The sequence below is a fragment of the Gnatocerus cornutus genome, chromosome 1 (assembly GCF_029298725.1).
Source record: "Gnatocerus cornutus isolate USDA-ARS CGAHR chromosome 1, icGnaCorn1.1, whole genome shotgun sequence".
Classification (NCBI taxonomy): Eukaryota; Metazoa; Arthropoda; class Insecta; order Coleoptera; family Tenebrionidae; genus Gnatocerus; species Gnatocerus cornutus.
In genome coordinates this window covers 26,758,601-26,778,397 of record NC_142233.1, presented here as the reverse complement: position 1 = coordinate 26,778,397, position 19,797 = coordinate 26,758,601, and the positions used below count along the sequence as shown (strand labels likewise).

The 19,797-nt window shown below is 32.8% G+C and overlaps 2 protein-coding genes across 3 annotated transcripts; both read left to right on the top strand.

The window, feature by feature from the left end:
- Positions 1-4,964: 4,964 nt before the first annotated feature.
- Positions 4,965-9,313, top strand: LOC148181120 (ATP-dependent RNA helicase DHX30-like). Its single transcript, XM_088034374.1, has 8 exons — positions 4,965-5,370; positions 5,423-6,229; positions 6,284-6,500; positions 6,549-7,278; positions 7,384-8,028; positions 8,093-8,472; positions 8,524-8,594; positions 9,079-9,313. Exons 1-8 carry the CDS (start codon positions 5,063-5,065, stop codon positions 9,242-9,244), a joined length of 3,324 nt encoding a protein of 1,107 aa, XP_087890500.1. The 5' UTR covers positions 4,965-5,062; the 3' UTR covers positions 9,245-9,313.
- Positions 9,314-9,367: 54 nt separating this feature from the next.
- Positions 9,368-11,652, top strand: RpS11 (ribosomal protein S11). 2 transcript variants are annotated; one of them, XM_088034389.1, is made up of 4 exons: positions 9,368-9,441; positions 9,826-9,942; positions 10,384-10,589; positions 11,492-11,652. In XM_088034389.1, exons 1-4 carry the CDS (start codon positions 9,430-9,432, stop codon positions 11,613-11,615), a joined length of 459 nt encoding a protein of 152 aa, XP_087890515.1. In that variant the 5' UTR covers positions 9,368-9,429; the 3' UTR covers positions 11,616-11,652. The 2 variants fall into 2 exon arrangements, with proteins under 2 accessions (XP_087890515.1, XP_087890508.1); XM_088034382.1 differs by lacking the exon at positions 9,826-9,942 and adding an exon at positions 9,659-9,784 and having other exon boundaries at positions 9,381-9,441.
- Positions 11,653-19,797: the final 8,145 nt, after the last annotated feature.

Genomic DNA, 19,797 nt, shown 5'->3' with positions numbered 1-19,797 from the left:
TCTATTTTTTGTCTTTTTTAACACGGAGTTCAATTGGTCATTTATACTCATTAGCAAAGGTCAAACAAGTAAATAGAACAAGTATGTATTAATAAAAAGTTCTATTCCTTCTACAACGGATTGAACAATGTCGCAGTCTGATTTTTTTTATCTTTTTTTTTTCGTGAAAAAGCAATTATTTAGATATTCCGTTAACGACAACAAGAGCTTCCAGTGATGTCAGAAAGCCGTAAATAATGGTAATTTGTGCGTCAAGTTTGTACAGATTGTTTTTCAACAGCATACAATTTTTATCTGAAAATTATTTTATCATTACAGTCAAATCTTTGAACAATTTAACAAATTCCTAATTTTTTAAAAATGAGATAATTGGTTAATTTTCAGTCTATCCTCTTTTTCAGCGACTGCTGCTTGTCTGAGTGATGACAAGTAGGCATACCAGGATCAAACAAAAAAATCTTAGAATGTGTCATTAAGTTTTTGCTACTTCCTCTGAAAATTAATTGTGTATCATACAAAACCTAAGGAATTATTTTGTATTCCGAATCGGGTCCGTTTAAAGTAAAGGTTCAATAAAATGAAATTCAAATTTCATATCATCTAAGTCCACACATGCCAATGAGTCTTAGGTAGAGCTGAATATGGAGCAAAAGTGAAGAAGCAAAGAAAAAGTCACCGAGGGACAGAAAAATGACGGTGGCCAAAAGCAACATTCACGTGTTTTTCAAGAAGCATTCACCATTTGTCACGAGTCTGGTGGATGTTTGAAGAAAGTAGGACTAAGCAATGAAATGTTGAAGACAACGCGATTTTAAAAATATTTGAATATTGATTTTGTTTAAACTTATTGCTTACAAATTGGAAATTTGCAGAAGATGCCTTAACTGGATAACAGACAACATCAAAGTTAGGAGCAAAAAAATGTATAATGCATTCACGATCTTCTTAGACCAGAGTACGCCATGTTTTTTTTTCTTTTTGTTGGCTACAATGACTGACGGAGGTAGTTTTTTTACTGTCACATCTGACATGTGTCTTTCATGCATGCAAGTTTGCCACTTTTCTGATACCGGAAAAATCGTGTGTTTCCTTTCAATCGTGAAACTAACAGTTTAAAGGCATTATCTTCAAAATATTGCAATAAAATGCCTAAAGTGATTTCGTTTTCGAACAAAAAAATGTGCTACTTGCAGTTTTGAAAAGATCGGCCTGATTTAAGACTGGAACAAATGATCTGAGGTGTTACAAATATATTCTTTGTAAGGTACAAAGTCCCGCGCGTAGACGTTTGTTTTCAAATTATTTTTAGGTGCGGCGTGCAACCGTTTGTGGACACCAAAGATGAAAACTTTTGGCTGATAATCGGCAACAATTAGAATTTTATGCCGAGATAACAACACTTTTCAAAATTATGAAGTCTATGAGTTACAAACACAGAGAAGTGAACGATCACAAGACTTTATGTAAACAAAAACAATTCAAATTCTAAATTGCTGCACTTTTTAGTTAACGAAATTCGCCAAAGTTTGCTTTTAGTGTGAGATTCCATAACACAAAACCCTGGGTCAAATGCTAAATTGATCAAATAAACTTTTTTAAGATTTTATGACTAGAATCAAGACCTGGCAGAAGTGCTTTTTGAGAATGGTAAACTTTTTGCCATTGGAATATACTAGCATTAATGTCTTCCATTATGATTATTATTGCAATTTGTTGAAAAATAATTTCAAAATTTTAGATAAAAATTCAATAAAACTATCAAGTTCTGAATGTTCGGTTCAAACTGGCAACAGAGGAAAGGTTTCAGACACAATTCATAGCCAAAAAAAGGTGACAACTCCAATCGACAGAACGAATGTCAATCATTTTCAGGAAACTTTTTTAGCTCACAAATATTGACTACCAACCAAGTTACTAGATTTCCATGGCTTGCCGGGGTCTAAAAAGATCGTGAATGCATTTACAGATTGGTTAGTAAGTATAGGTCCTAGAGAAGGCAGAAAGCAAGTGAAAACGGTTTTGTTATTTTTTATTTGATTTCTTGTTATAAACTACTTAAAATTCATCTATACAGTTTCAGATAACTAGAAGATCTTAGATAGTCCGAGGCACAGAGTCACCTTATACTTCTGTTTCTTTTTGAAGAAGAATATTTATATTTAATTGAGTTTATTATTGTATTTTTGTTTTATAATTATTTCGAAGCAATAAATAAACACAATGATCAGTAAACAGTACAATCAATTATTATTACATAAATAAAAATTATAAGAATTGTTAAAAAATAAAAAAAAGTTAAAGATCCTAGTCTATGTTGAGATATTTTCATAAAATTTTGGTCTCACGAGAGAAAAATTTCAGTAAAAAAACAATTTTTATTATTTTTTGTGAGATCGAATTTTCAGGAGAAAATCTCATCGCGGATCAGTTTTGTCATACTATTATGAATGGTATGATTAATGTCGGTTTTATCAGCAATTTATAAAACAAAATTAAAAGCTTACTAAATACCATATTTACCTACTTTGAATCGCTCATTTCAAAGTCATATTTCGCCTGAATTTTGCAGCATTGGGGTAAATTTAAGAGGATTAATGTGTTGAATTAAATCATTAACAGATCCGTGTGTGTTAAAATACCCTTTTATGTACAATTCAATGCGTAAATGCTCTAAAATTAGTTTTAAAGTTTCAAAATTTTTTCGAATCAGGACCTTGAAGTGAGCTATTCAAAGTACCTAAATGGCTTGTATACGATCGATGAACAATTTCAGTTTTTTCCGAAAAATACACAAAATAAAAAAGTAGAATTTTCTTTTAACAAAATGTCACTTAATTTTAACAATAATAAGTACTAAAAACTGCAGTGAGAGTTTTTTGACATCAATAGTTTAAATTTGGCGCCTACAGGAAATTATAAACTTTAGCTACTTTTTAACACCCTTTTGTCGGTAGGTTGGTAATGCAATTTATCTTCGTTGATGAGTTTGAGAAACACTTAGAATTGGATTGGACAGTCTTTTACAATTATTGTGTAAATTGAAACCGTACGATTGATGAAGAACTCTAAAAGGTATGTCCACTCGAACTTTACAGGTATTGTTATAACTCAAAAACAACGCTAATAAGACATATTTTCTCAATAAAGGAGTCTTCAAATGGTCAGTTTTTCACAGAAAAGTTTTAGTGGCTTTGTGTACAAAATTTTGATGTTATTGTCAGAATTTAAATATTTATTTGTGTTCAATTAAGATAATAATTAATTAGGAGTACATAGTTAGGTTATACCAGCATGCAAATTATTTGCTGCAAGAAGTAGAACTTTGTGTTTATTCTCATGAATGCTAAATCGTTTTTAATACATGAAATAACTCTTTATTACGTTTTTCTACGTGTAGGGTGCTAACAATAAGAAAAGGAGGGGCTGATAAGTATATTAAAATTTGTAGTGGCAACACTGATTTACCCATTATTTTGAATACCACCCACATTTCAAGATCAAAATTTGTGAACGTTGTGGAGCTCTACGGCAAATTGAGAGGATTTATGTATTGAATTAAATCACGAACGGGTCTTCGGGTGTTAATGTACTCGTTTATGTCAATTCAATGCATAAATCTTTTCAAATTTGGCGTAGAGCTCCACAATTTTTTCAAATTATGACCTTAAATATGTCTTTATTTTTATTGTTGTTTTTATTTAAGTCAACTCAGTTCGACTCTATTTCATCAATCATCAGTTTCGAAGAGACCAATGTTAGCAGACCTGGAATTTTTGAGGTGTTGTCCACATACAAAAATCTTTGTTTTCTTGGAACTTTTTGTAAAGACACTTGAATGAGATTAGTTGCGCAAAATAATTACCAATTTTAGGAATTTAGTCCTATAGTTTTGAAAAAACTGCAACTGTTTTGACAGATAACAAGATTGTAATTTTCAAAATATGTATTGCAATTTTACTTTGTTTTAATTAAATGTTATAATTATTGTGAGAAATTTAACCAGAAGTTAAAATTAATCACACGCGCACCAAACGCTCGTTAACAATATACTTTTCCATCGTAATGCAACATATCAATATATCACCTGCAACTATTGTAAGTACATAGATACATATACATACAACAGTAAATAGTCAATATTGATTTGAATTTACTGTGTTAGTTGCATATAAGTTCATTTTTGTGATCACCATGGCTACAGCTTGATATCAATTTTTCAGGAACATCTACATTATCTTTAAATTACTATAAAATTCTAAAAAACGTTGTAATTGGTACAATAGTCGATTGTTGTCCGGAATGCAAGGTGTCCGGAATATCGCGCCAGGAAGGGTATAACAAGGCACTTCTCTAAAATAAGAAAAATATCACCGTTTTTGTAGGAGAACCACGATAAAATAAGGAAAACATACAACATTGCTGAACTGTGAACTCAATAACTTAAATTTTTATGCGATCTATGTTAAATTATCATTTTATTAGATTTTTTAAATTTTTTGTTTCACGTAATGTTCTTTATATCACAAATCCATCTGAACGTGAGAAACCTTTAATTTTGGCATTACATTTTTACTCTTCAATCAATCACATATTGCAGAATAAAAGCCAGATTATGGATTGTTTTCTGATGTTTATGGCACGCTCAAATAATGCAATGTGGAGGAATTGCATGACTTTCCGGACACTGTGTATGTATATTTTACGATTCTCGGTGATAAGCCATTACTTTAATATTTGAGATTAAAAAATATTATCTTAACAGAAATTTGAGAAATGAAAAATGTGTTTTCTGTGAAATTTATGTATGAATTATCAAATGGCTTTTCAAAACAATCTACTTTTTGCGAAATGGAACATTTCAACAACCGAAATTTTCATTCTAAGTTTTTTTTTTGTTAATATTTTTTTGAACATTTGGTATCATTATCAAGGTCATTTGGTTGAATCAAGAAAACGCTCCTTACAACTGTCATCTGTCAACTGTATACACGTGCTCTTCGAAATGACAGTTCTTTTTATATAATAACCTTTAAATTTTAACCTACTCACAAAAACTGTAAAAATGTTGGAAAAAGTGTTGTTTTTAGTAGATAAACAGGTGTTATCACAAAAAAGATGCCTTCTTCGGAACGCATCAAGAACACAATTGCCTTTTCGATGTTATCGAACAAAAAATTCGAAAAACCTATTCCCTAACCTCTCGTCTCCTAGTTCGAAAAAGGCAAATAAATTAACTGAATTTAATGTGCGTACAGGTTCGATAAATCCTCCAGAATCTAACAGCACAAATCTTCATAAGGAAGTTGATAAACTTAAATGTGTTTTAAGACAGCAAAAACTGGCTTCAGGAGGATCACATCAAAAGAAGTTGTATGTTAGATTATTGTCTAAATCGACATGTTTTTAATGTTTTTATTTCTAGTTCTGTCAACATGTCAAATCAAACGTGGGTTTTTACGCCTGGACGAATTACCGTTCATTGGGATTTACCAGCTTCCAACAGGCTCTTTAGCAGTCAAACAAGTGGGTTCAACCCAAACTTGGTGACTCCAAACTTCTTGCAGAGATTACTGTCTACTTTCAACAGTTGTGATGGTTATAAAGAACAACAGCCACAACTACAACCACCTCCACCTCCAGATGCTCCTGATGTCACTTTAGATCGAATAAATATTGCACCAAAGAATATTTTACACAATGCTTTTGATGTGGTGGCTCAACAGTTGAAGAACATTGATTTGAAACTTAAACCAACATACAGTCTCATAAAGAGTAAGGGTAAAAATATGAGTTGGACTTGTACCTATCACATCAAATGGCCAGAGCCTTTGAAGTTTAGTGCTTGTGGAGTAACTAAACAGGAAGCTTCACATAAGGCTGCTATAGCTACGTTATTGTGGCTAAGGAAGAATGACAATATTACAAAGGAAGGTTTTCCAATTATTGTTCAAAAGAAAGAAATCAAAGAAATGGAGAAACAAACTCAACCCATCTTATCATTAGGCACACAGACTGTTAAACAAATGGAAAACATCTCTGAGGCTTACAGGAACAAGTTTATTCCTGCAGTGGCGGAAACTGTTGCTACTCAACAGCAACAAATGGCTGGGATTGGCGACATTGAGGGTACCGGTCTTGAAGTCATTAATACGAATTTGAGAAAAAAACTGTTTCGGGATTCAAAATATTTTGCTAAAGAAAAAACAGTTCTACCAATTTCAAAATACAAGTGAGTAGTAACACTGCATTGATTTAGTTTTAGTAGAGAATTTTATTATTTTAGGGAAGACTTCATTAATCTTTTGCGCGATAACAGAATCATTATCATAAAAGGGGAGCCAGGATGTGGTAAAAGTACACGAATTCCTCAGTATGTGCTAGAAGCTTGGGCTCGCGAAGGTTTGGAAGAAGGAGAGCCATGTCAAATTGCTGTCACGCAGCCCCGACGTATTGCTGCAATCTCTTTAGCAGATCGCGTCGCTGATGAAAGAGACGAAAATGTAATTTTCTACATTCGTTGCTTCTTATCTCTAAAGCTCTCTTTGTAGTGTGGTCAAATTGTTGGTTACCAAATTCGTTTGAAGTCCAATTACAACCCAGCACTAGGAAGAATTCTTTACTGCACCACTGGAATCTTACTCAAGCACTTGCAATCTAATATCAATTTATCCAATTTTTCACACATAATTTTGGATGAAGCTCATGAGCGTGATGTAAACACAGACTTACTGTTGAATTTACTGAAAACAACACTCGAGACAAACCCAAAATTGAAGTTGATTGTCATGAGCGCCACAGTGGATGTTAATCTCTTCAAAAAATATTTGAATGATCCTCCAGTGATGCATATCCCAGGATTTACATATCCAGTGGAATCTTATTTCTTAGATGATCTCAAGAAAATCAGTTTGAGTAAGAGCTTGTCCATGGCAACTAACAACAATGAAACTCCTATTGTTGTTCACGAGGATGTTGTGAGATTGATTGATTACATCCACAAAACGAAAAAAGAAGGTGCCATTTTGTGTTTTTTACCAGGCTGGGAAGATATCACAAAAATTCAAAAATTGATTCCTTCTTCGTCTGATATGTCAGTATTATGTCTTCATTCTCGGTTACAAGATTCAGATCAACGGAAAATTTTTTCGCGAACTCCACCAGGAGTCAGGAAAGTGATATTGTCTACAAATATTGCTGAAACTTCCGTTACGATTGATGATGTGGTATACGTTATTGATACTGGGATCCACAAAGAAAACCGATTTGACTGTGATAAAGGTAAATTCTGATTGATGTTTAGATGCTCTGCATTTCTTAAACTTCTCGAAAATTTATTTGAACACACGCTTTTTGCTATTGTATTAATAAATGAAACTATTTCAGGTGTAAATTGTATCGATAATTATTGGATATCTCAATCGAGTATGGCTCAACGGAAGGGTAGAGCAGGTCGCGTACGTCCAGGAGAAAGTTTCCATTTATACCCAAAATCCAAATTCGAATCATTTTCAAAATTCAGCGACCCCGAAATTTTGAAAACATCTCTTACAAAAATCATTTTGAATTCCAAGGTCTACAGTAATAACATGGACGCTATAGAATTTATGAGCCAATTACCTAGCCCTCCCGAGAAAACCGCTACAAGAAGAGCCGTCCGAGAGTTAAAAGATCTAAAATTGTTAGATGACTGTGAAAACTTGACTCCTTTAGGGAGAACATTGGCTAACTTTCAATTGGAACCAAAATTGGGAAAGATTTTAGTCAATTCTGTAGTATACAAATGTGTCACTCCGGTAGTTGACATTGTTACAATTTTTTCTTCTGATACTGAATTGTTTAGTACTGCTCTTGTGGATAAAGAAGGAATTAAGAGGATTAAAAAACAAGGGAGTACACACAGTGACCATTTGGCTATGATGAGACTTTTTGAGGCTTGGCTTGAAATATTGGAGGGCTCTGATGAAAATACTGCAATGCGGTACTGCTTTGATGCCAATTTGGTGTACTATAAATTGATCACAATAAGCAGTAAGTCCAAATGATTTAACTAGAGTAAAGTTTGATACAATTTTAACAATTTCTTTTTTTACAGAACTCCGGAAAATCCACTTTGATTACTTGCACAAAGATTTGCTTCCAGCGCTACCAGTATCAGACAATTATTCAGATAACGATGAACTAGTAAAGGCAATTCTGTTTTCTGGCGCTGGAAATCTATTAAGACATCGTAATTGGGACGTGGTGAAGGGACGTTACAAGAAGGCAAATATATTTTTAACGAATTATAATCAGAAAGCCACTATAACCTCTGAAAGTGTCAACTTTAAAGGAACTTCGTTTGCTTCGAATTTTCTACTATATTTTAATGAAGTTAGGTCGAATATCAGACGAACCACCGTTGTAAGGGAGTCTACTGTTATATCACCTGTCGCAGTGTTGTTGTTTTCCGATAAGGAACTTGTAACTAGAGAAGTAAACCATTAATATTTGTTGCAATTTGTGATAGTAATTTATTGTTTTCAGTTCCCAGGTGAAAGTGATAAGTTGATTGTTGGGTTGAAAGACACCAAAGTGGAGTTCTCGTGTTTAAAAACGTGAGTAATTTAAAAATATTTGCTCTGATTTTATACAGGTGTCCCAGAACTCGCGCCCCAGAGAGCAAGGGAGGGTGCCGACAGCAATACAAATGGTAAATTTCAAAACAAAAATTGACTAAGTTTAATAGTATTCGAGAACTGATAAAAAGTTAACAACCAATTCCGAAAGCTTATTCGAGAAGTGGAGTAAATGGCCATTCCAATTTCCTAGGCAACGAGAGGTTAATGTTTAACTGACCAATGGATGATAGTATGTGTCCATAGTTACCAATTTTCAAATTCTGTTTAGCTTCAGAATTGGCTACAGTTTTTTTGTCTTATCTCGGTTATTTTTTGAGTCAAAAAATTATGGTTTCAAAATTTTGGTTCAGAATTGTTGCCTCCATACGCCGTTTCTCTCTGGGGTGCGAGTTCTGGGACACTCTGTATTTCAAACCTCTATTATTTTGTACCCGTTGTATATGAGACTTTTTAATTCTAGTGAAGCTCTCCACATCCTGAAATGTAAAGAAGCGTTGGATTCCATGTATCAATACTTCATCTTTCAGCTTACTCAGGGTGGCGAGTGCAATTCCAAGATAAATCAGATTTGGGACGAAATTCTTCAACAGGTCAACAATATTCTATTGAAACATGGTATTAAATAAGTGACAACTTAGCAATGTTTTTACCCAAATAGTCGTTTGTTTTTTTTGAATAAATAAATTTGTTTTGTACCGTTTCCTTTATTTTGAATTTCGCGGTTATTAGTGCGCATGCTTTCTTTTGCTTCTGGATTGGTTCGTGGTGGCGCGTGCGCATTTCAATTGTTCTTTTTAGTGAAAACGTCAAGATGGCCGATCAGGTAGGTGTTTAAAAAGCAAAAAATGCGTTTATTTACACTAAATTAAGTACCCGGAAATTGCTATTACATTGTAATTTATTAGTAGTTTCCTTCGCAAAACTGTAATGTTAATATTTTGTAAATTTTGCCCTGAAGACGGAAGACCATAACCTAAGTTGCACGTGGTTGAAATCTCAAACTTGCAGCTCATGTAAAAGGAATAATCACTGTTTTCCAGAATGAAAGAGCTTTCCAACGTCAACCAACAGTTTTTCTAAACCGTAAGAAGGGTTTAGGTGGTAAGAGACGCAAGTCTCTACGATACCACCGTGAAGTTGGATTGGGGTTCAAAACCCCACGAGAGGTAGGTCTTGTTAACGCATGCTAACGTGTGTTTTTCTGTAGACAGAGAAAGCTTTCCAAAGACAACACGGTATCAACATCAACCGCAAGGCAGGTCTTAAAAAAAAGACTTCGAGGATATCCAGAAATGTGGGGCTAGGTTTTAAAACACCTAGAGAGGTTTGTTACAGTTTATTGACTTTCCAGAGCCAAGGGCTGCGTCGCTGGGGATGGTGTTAACAGCATGTTGGTGGTGGGGCTTACAGTTTATGCTTATGTTTCTTGTTTTGTCTAATGTGTACAGTGTCAAGGCATCAAGGCCAGAGGTGTTTTGAGATGAAAATAACAGTTTAGCCAACTTTTGGTAGCGGTTCAAATACATGTATTAAATTTAATACTATTTGACTCAAGTTAAATTATTGTTAGAAGTATTTGTATTATTTACTTCAATTATGATACTAATATTTTTGTATATGGGGGCGATCGAGAACTAACCAGTACCGGATGAAAAAATCATTTGTTATTTATTTTACCATCTAATCGCATGTATTATGGGGTCTATGTTAATTTTGAGTTATCTTGTTTATATTCTTTGTAAGATACATTTTTAACATTGTGCAGGCTATTGAGGGATCTTACATTGATAAGAAGTGCCCCTTCACCGGAAATGTGTCCATTAGAGGGCGTATTTTGACTGGAGTCGTTCAAAAGATGAAAATGCAGCGCACTATTGTCATTCGCCGAGATTATCTGCATTACATCAGGAAATACAACCGTTTTGAGAAGAGACATAGAAATATGTCAGTACATCTGTCTCCATGCTTCAGGTATGTTTTAAATAAGGTGATTAAAAAAAAGGCATTGCATTTTTAATTAATGTTGGTAGCTCTGCTGTCGTATTACGCTTGACATTTCGTAAATGTCGTGTAAGGATAATCACAGGATTATCATGATTGCTTATCAACATGACGCGTCATTCACTTATCGTCGACTTAAGTTGTTAACTGTCCGGTTAATGTTAATTTATCTGAGGAAGAAATTTTTTTTATACATAGCTTAGACTTTGAAAGCCCTACATAGTAGATATATTCTTAATTTTTGTTATAATCCATGACTTTGCCATAAAGTAGCTTTTTGATTAATGTTGCTTTTATTTCCGCCTTCTTCAGTACATTCAATTTTTCCATAATATTAATAACAATAATTATCATCAATCATTATGACAATCAGTCTTTTAAAATGACAAGTTCACGCTGCTCAAGATTTTATGTTTACAACTGTATATTTGCGATTCCGTTTAATCGACAACTCACTTTGGTCAAAAAGCAGGTTAAGGACTTAAGTCGGCGTTATGTGTTTCAGGTTGCATGTTACTGTATCTACTTTGGCAGTTATTTAATGTTAAAATCGTGATATCTTCACATAAATATATTTCTAAAATGATACTTGCGCTTATGAAATTTTGGGCAGGTCACTCCACAGAAAAATAAGAACTATACTTTATTGTGATGATGATTTAAAACTTTAAAATACATTTAAGTGGCACATTTACCCAACATTCCGTAGGCTCAAGTGTACAGTTGTGTTTCCCAGTAATTGATGCGATTTTCGCGTAAAAAGATGCAAATGACATTAACAACAAGCGAATTTCACACTTCAGAGTATTTGCCCAGTACCAATTTTTTTTTTTTTTTTGAGAATATTGGCGGTAACTTCGCTTTTATTACAGGGACGTGGAAATCGGTGACGTTGTAACCATTGGAGAATGTCGTCCCTTGTCTAAGACAGTAAGGTTTAATGTATTGAAGGTTACAAAAGGAAGTAGCTCCAAGAAGAGCTTCAAGAAATTCTAATGTAAACGTTGCTGAATAAATTTTTTTTCTATATCGATATTTTCTTGTTTTTTCCATTGCGACACATTAATGTGTATTGGCGTTAGATACCATGAATCCATTTCCATGATGTATCCTCTTCTTGTCATCACATAAGAAATACATTACTGTAATTACATTCATTCATTATAAATTGAACACTAATTTTGCACTTATAATGTATAAATAACTGTTACGTGACTAAAAAGTAATTTTTTTAACAAATACGGCTAATTTCTTCGTAGTATCATTCGATTAATTTGCAAAAGTGAAAAATAATTAACTTTTGCAACATAAACGCACAGATATTCTAAGTGACATCACCTTATAGCATTAGGTAAATGATGGTTAGGGATGCGACCAATCTATTTCTAGCACATTCGTGTCTGCAATTACTTCGAGGGTGGAATCATAGTAATTGTACCAAGTCACGTAAACAAAAATTAAATAACTTTCATCAAAAACGATTTCAGTGGAGTATACAACACCATCAGCTTTGATAACGGAAAACAAATAGAATATCTCACAACGGAACTGGCTGGTTTTAAATTAATTAAATCGAATTTAAAAGGAATGGACTGGTACGTTTCTGTGGCTAGTAATGGAACTGTTCACTAAAAAAATTACAAATTCTAATGTGCACTTAAACGCTATAAAAACGTAACCGTTGCTAACTGTTTTTGCAGTTGTATTTATGCGAACTTTTGTAATACACGAAGTAAGAGAAACACCTCTCTAATTTATTGAAGGATTTTTGACAATAAACATTTAATAACTTTACTAAATATTCATAAACAGCTTTATCGCGCCTGATTTTATTGTGCGTACATTGTTTGGTTTAATTGAAAAGGTGTTACATCACATCAATTTCAAGTGCAGTGGATTATCTTTTTTTTTTCATCCAATTTTAACGAAACCTTGGTACCTTCTTTATTTCGTATTTTTCGCATTCATAGATTAAACATTTTTTCACAAAACGATTGTTTTAAATTTAGGGTTAAATTAAAGCTAAACTGGTTTACTTTCTTTGCTCTAAACGAGATTGTGAGCAAACGTTTTATTTAGTCGTTACAATTTTTGAACTCAACTGCCGATCCTTGGACCATTATCATTTTCTTCTTATTTATATTCATACAATAAATATGCTATTTCAGTTAATAGTTGTTAGTTTGTGAGTACCGCATACATATTGTTTTATTTGAATATTTTTTATTGAATTTGGGACGTAAACTCTCTTGAATTATTGTCTTGTAAACATTTCTAGGTTTAATTTTTCTAGTCAATGCAGGCAAGAAATGAGAAATTTCGACAACTAAATATTTTCAGGAAATTTATAAAGTAGCATTTTCTCAAAGATGTGAAAGTTTCGTTGAAACGACAAAAAAATTCTGGAAGGCTCACTTCACGTGGATTTACTCATATGTATACTTCTAGTTGTGTACTTTTTTTATAATTGTGAGGTGTACAAAAAAATTGTAAATAACTGTGTTTTCTCAGCTTGCCAATTAATTATGAGCACATATTACTGATAACAAAAATAAAATTTTGAAGTAATGAGGAAGAGCAACATTCCTCGAACTCGCGTCGTCTGTAACTTTGTATTTAGGGAGTGTTCACTGCAGAGAACAAACTTTATCTTCATCGCTTAATAACTTCTTTATTCCTTTTATGGTGACATTTTCCGCATCTGTCCGCATAAGCGGCATTTCGTATGCATCAGAAAAATGTCAAGATGTCACGTTCTCGATGGTTAGTTCGGGGACTTGGTTTGTATGCCTATCTAAGAATTGCATTATCACATATGCACATGCTTACACCCACAGGCATACACGCACACACCTTTCAAGGTGTGCGTGTGCAAACATCGGTAGCAAAGGAGTTTGTTGACCTGTCTGTTCGAGGGCGGCCCGCTACTTATAAGTGGGCTTGCTGTTTTCACTTTAGCCCAGTAGGTAATCAAAAGTTGTAAGTTAAAAAGTGCAGCAATAAAGAATTGAAACGAGGCAGGAGATCCGGCTAATGCAGAATTGTTGCCTTCGATATATCATTCTGAATTCTAGTTTATGTGTTCTTCTTGTTCATTATTTATTATTTGATCAGTTTACATTGCATGTCAAAATATTCGCATAATTCAAGTTACTTAATATGTTGCATACATTTTACACTCTATCCAGCAGAGTTTACATTATTTTTAGTCACATTCATATTAATTCAAAACTCGGATTCTTAACTCTTCTATAAAAACGACAATATTAATTAATACCTATAGTATTAAAAGTAAAGATACGCCGCAGGAATTGGGAGGCAATTTTCGGATCTTGGAACAGAGTCGAAGATTGGCATTATCTGGAGCTTCTTTTATGTAACCTTGCAACGAAGATTAGCGAGCGAAAGGACTCCCAGTTGCTGCTCAGGAAACGATACCTCTTTTTTCGTAATTTATTCGTCACCAGTTTTCAATTTACGTGTCACTTGACTGTCTTCTTTGCGTCCACCGGTTCTGTACTATCAACTGGGAGCTGACCTTCGTTCATTTTTTGTTTTTGCCACTTACACTTTACAGGGACTGGTGAATTGTGAAGATAAAGCTTTATTTTTATCTAGAACTTTTTATCTTTGAAGCTGATATTAAGTTGGCACTTAATTTTTTTTTTTGAAAATAATGCAAAATAAACAGCTTTTCAAAAATGTACCATAACTTGTAATGATTTCTGTTAGCTCTATTTCTAATGCCTTTTGTTTAAAATATTACAATTTCTTGATTTTTCAAAATTTCTTAAATTCTTCATTTTTTTCGTAATATTCCGATTCTTTGATCATTTTTTTTTCATTGGTTAAATTTATTTTCTCGTCAGGTTTTCTTTACATCAAATTTTTAATAGCGTTTGAAACGACAGTACAATATTAATTACTCAAAAGTTTGGTCCTTTAAACAATCAGTGCGATTCTGATTCAACATGGTTCTAAGATAGTAACCCTATTTATTGTTTTTCAAACAATCCTATAGTTATGTAAATATTTTTGTTACAAATTGCTATTCTATTTAAATCAACATTGTTAAATTATAACTATTTATAGTTAAGTGACACTTTGGATCTTGCTATGAACCCAGCTACACCAAATTTTCACTTAAATTTGATAAATTAGTTCCAAAATGTGGCAAATCCAGTAGGTTTTAACTTTATTTATTGTTTATATTTAAAATTAGGTCCTAGTTTATTATAGTGCTCGGATTAAATTAGAATATCGTCATGCATACTCGGGACCACCGTAAGTAATCCGTTTGATATTATACATATATGATATTTATAACACAAATTGGTAACAACATTGTTATGAGTTACCGTGTTAACCATGTTTATAACAACGTCAAATCAGAATCGAATTGTTTTTTTGATATTTAGATTGCTTAGAGGTTTTGTATTTCTTGGACTGTTCTATCTCAAAGTAATTTATTTATCTTTTCTTTTCATTGGAAAACATTTGCTTTGAATAGAATATGCAAAGAATTGTAAAGTAAGTACATATAACTACCTAAAAATTTTCGAATTCTTTCTTGTAATTCAGAACTTATGTACTATAGCAATGGAGTTTGGTTAATGATATACTACGAATATTTATGGGAATAAAAAGCAAAATTCTTCGTCAAAGAAAAAATCGATTTAAATTAGATACGTATGTGTGAGAATAGCATTTGTGTTGCATGCCGAGGTTATTAGCCATTGGCAAAGATTTTCAGACATGATATATGAATATTTCTTTTTCCAAACTGCATTTTTAAACACCCACAGATAAGCATATACGATGAAAACTGGCTTTAAGGTACTTGAAACGGACCGCCCCGTGTGCGTGTATTTTTTATATTCCTTATAAGACTTTGACATCTTCCATAAATATTCCACGCTAAAATTCTTGGCTTAAATTAGTTTATTTTTTAATATAACCATAAATACGTTCAGGTTATGAGTATTGAGTGTTCGACGATCGTTACGACAATTATCTAGGTAAAATAATTACAGGTTACTTCTCTATCTTTATTATCTAATGTGTAGGTAGGTACAATATATGTACCAAGTCTTCGAAGATTTGCGACAATTTCATGGTAATTTTTAGTATATTCTTGTCTTGTTGGTACGCTCGTGGAATAAAGGAAATAAATAAAAATTATGTACCTACCTATGAATAATAACAGTGAATAACACGCTGTTAATCTTCAGATATATTCCAGATACACCCTGTATACTCGTAAAACAAGATTAATTCTGTTTTTATACACTCGTTTATTAGTAGGTGTTAAAGTAATGAAGCTCTGTTCATTGCAGCAAAACATGTTAAAACAGTTAAGATATTCATTAATGTTGTTGGTGTCGCTATTTGGCTGCAATTGGAAGAGAAACACTAAAATGAAGTTCACACCCTACTAAGGCGCTCCCTATTGCTAATATTATTGCAATGTTAATGAATGAGAAAACCAATCGTTACAGAAGATATAAATAATTAATCTTTAAATTGATATTCTCAGAATGTGGTTCGGAAGAAATTTAGGTTTGCGTGATCCACTAATTAAAAGAAAATCAGGCAACACATCACTACCCACACATTTCTGTCAAATTACAAAAAGTTGTCTCAATTGATAACAGTTCCTTTATAAAAAGGGTATGACACACCTTTCTAAATTCTTTTGCATTCGTTTTAATATTAAATTTGGCCGCAGTTTTTATATCATATACCAAATAATTAACATTACGCAAATTAAGAATATTTACGAGATTTAAAACTTCTTTGCTTATAAGTTACCACCGTCAACGCCACCACCACCACCACCACCAACCAAATCCACAGACTTTCTGCTCCTACCACTAAATTATACATATACACTAGACTCTCGATAATTTGAACCTCGATAACTTGAATTTCTCGATAATTTAAAGTTTTTTCTCAGTCCCCTCAATTTCTCTAGATAAATTGAAAAATTGCAATGCATTTGATCTCATCGGTAACTTGAAGTGGAGTCGGGAACTTTTTTTTCCGCCAACACTATAATTTGAAGTTTTTCCTCCAGAACAGTGTCTCATCACATAGGCGTAGAAGAAAAACAGAAAACTCCATCCTTAAAAATTCCGTTGCAGCTTCAAAATCGGATTTTACATTTTTTGACTACCGTCTTTTAATAAAGGGTTCTAGGAAGTTTTGTCATAACATAAACTTGTTTCTTCAGAGAAATTGATAGCTTACAATACATCAGTTTTACGATGTTTCTTAAAAGTGGAGTTAGTGAGTTTCACGCTCTCTTCTCTGATTGGTTTGTTGTTTGTTTATTCTGACCATTATCTGTTTACCTTTATGGACAATCTCATTAAGCCTGTATTAGTCTGCTTTCGTAAATTTGTACTGTTTTTATGTTTACGTCACTGAAGGGCCATGCGCTCTAGAAAACAAGATGCAGCGACACAGTATGATGATAAATATTTTAGCATCCACCTCATAGATCGTTTTGATAAATAAATATATAAATAGCTGTGTACTTAAATAAAATAAACTTTTAATCAAACTCTCGTTTATTTAAACTTTCTTCTCTTTTTCGCTCAATTATTTGAATCGCACTATACAGGGTCCGGCAACACTTGTGTCCACCCCTAAAATCGTGTTTAATTTTAAAGTTAAAATTTTGAAAATTTGCATACGCTCATAGTTGACAAAGCTCTAGAAGCTGACGCAAAAATTTGTTTTTTATGACGGTTTGGTTGGTGTCGCGACGTCTTAGAAATATAATTTTTAGCGATTTTCGATTTTTTGCGGAAATATTCGCGAATTCAATTTTTTTCCAACATAACTGTGATACAAATATCGGAGTTTTTATTTTAAATCTAATGCAAATTGTGTTTAAAATTTGCGAAAAAAACGCTGTTTTATCAAGTTAGTTTTCAAAATTCTAACAGCGCAGTGGCAAACTACGTTTACACCAAAATTTCACAAGTCACATTATTCACTCTTATAAAGGTTAATTTTGATTATCACGGGTATGTTGCACTTTATGGACACCAGAAATCGTTAATTAACATCGACAAATCGACAATTTCACCAATTAAGACTTTTGTTACAATCTAAAGCGAACCAAAAGATAGATGTCATTTGGACACAAGATGTTGACAGATGGGTGTAAACGTAGTTCCCAATTTTGACGTAATAAAATTGGAAACTTAGGGGTCGATTTCAAGTGTGACTTGCGTTACTGCAAATCCCATTTGCAACATAGCAACTCCAATCACATTGCTCATACCTTGGCAACGGTTGCAAATTTGCGTTAACGCAGTGACTTGAAATCGATCCGTTTTTAACTTGATAAAACAGCATTTTTTTTTTCAAATTTTGAAGACAATTTGCATTGAATCTAAAACGACAACTGAGATATTTTTAACACATATATATTGAAAAAAAATTAAATTAGAGGTTGATATCACAAACCCTCACAATTAACTAAAAATTACATATTTAAGGCGTCGCGACGCCAAAATTATTAGTGATAAAAAACAAATCTTTGCGTCAGGTTCTAGAGCTTTGTCAACTATGAGCGTATGCAAATTTTCAAAATTTTATTTTTAAAATTAAAGACGATTTTGGGGGTGGACACAAGTGTTGCCGGACCCTGTATTTTGAACTCTCAACAATTTGAACTTTTTTCGTGGTCCCATGAATTTAAAATTATCGAAAGTCGACTGTATTGTGTATTCATAGGTACACAAAGATGAAGATTGAAAGATGCAAATTTAATTAAAGCGTATGTTTAAATTTAATTTAAAAACATCGATAATTAAAAGACACCATTGGATTGTGTGGATGTCATCATGATATTAAAAAAAAAAGACATGAAACAATGATTGACGCGTCTAGCATTGTTTATCAATTGTTTCCGATGCTTTAAGAATCTCCTTGAAGCACTGTTTTGTGATTTGGTGTTCCTATCAATTATGATATAAGTGGCATTTTCTACACGGTTAAATGACTCTGAAAGTTGATGTTTTCGTACATGCATTCCCGAAAGTAAAAGTCACTAGTGTGATATGAATATATCTGCACAGACCTGTCAAAATTGACAGCTATTTTGAAATACAAATGTAACTCTTAAATTTTTGTCTCAAATATGTAGACGATTCAATGTAAAACAACATGCATAATGATAAAAATGAATTAGTTAGGTTGTTTCTGACAAATCAGTTTTGACAGGTCTGTGCGGATATATTCATATCACACTAGTGAGTTTTACTTTCGTAAATGAATGTACGAAAACATCAACCATTTAACTATGTGGATAACGTCACTTTTTTATAAGGTCGTAGAAAAATGACATTTGGTATAGATAAGAAACGAATTATTGTCGAAATTTATGGTTTTTTCCTGATGATGAAAGTCGTAGGAATAACAGTGTACATAACTCGTCGGAAAGTGTCTTTCTTGCACTCGTGTAATGTCTGCACTTGACTGGCGCCTCGTGCATCTACTTTCACACTCGTTCGAAATTGGTCACTTTCCGTACTACTATACTATACAATACTAAAGCATTGTTTGACAATTTATTCTACTTGTCTTCACCAATTCTTACCGTCTTTTCTTTGATAGTGTATTTCAAAAACACTCTGTATTTACAAACAATCTTTCAGTGAGAATAAAAAGCCGAGTTTATAATTTATAATAAAACTTTAATCAACGATATGCTTCTCAATTTCAAAGGTCATTGAAGATGAGTTTATTTTATTGCTTCATAATAATTAACGCTGTTTGGTTTAATCGAATGTGATTTTTTTCCTGTTTGAACTAATCGATTTGAGTCTAGTGCGAATAAATGTCAAGTGTCGACCTTTGAAATCCTTCTGGCGTACATAATATTCTATTTAAGGAAACCATTTTCCTTTGTTTATATTGTTGTGCGCTTAACTGAAGATAGAGGTATTTTATAATCTTTAACTATGAAGTTACAATTTAAAGAGTAAAATTTTTAGTGTTATCTATAAAGATAATAAAGAAATTTTAGTAAGTAGGAAAAATTATGGGGTTTATAAATTAAATCGCATTTCACCTTTTGCTATTACCTATTACAAAAGAATTGACCTTAAGAAAAGACAATAACCAATATAGGTTAGTTATTGCATTAAATTGCACAATAACT

Coding starts and splice junctions, on each gene's coding strand:
- RpS11 (XM_088034382.1), top strand. Junction 9,785..10,383: donor GGTTCAAAACCCCACGAGAG/GTAGGTCTTGTT, acceptor AACATTGTGCAG/GCTATTGAGGGATCTTACAT. Junction 10,590..11,491: donor CATCTGTCTCCATGCTTCAG/GTATGTTTTAAA, acceptor CTTTTATTACAG/GGACGTGGAAATCGGTGACG.
- LOC148181120 (XM_088034374.1), top strand. CDS start 5,063: ATGTTGGAAAAAGTGTTGTTTTTAGTAGATAAACAGGTGTTATCACAA. Junction 7,279..7,383: donor CCGATTTGACTGTGATAAAG/GTAAATTCTGAT, acceptor AAACTATTTCAG/GTGTAAATTGTATCGATAAT. Junction 8,473..8,523: donor AGGAACTTGTAACTAGAGAA/GTAAACCATTAA, acceptor TATTGTTTTCAG/TTCCCAGGTGAAAGTGATAA.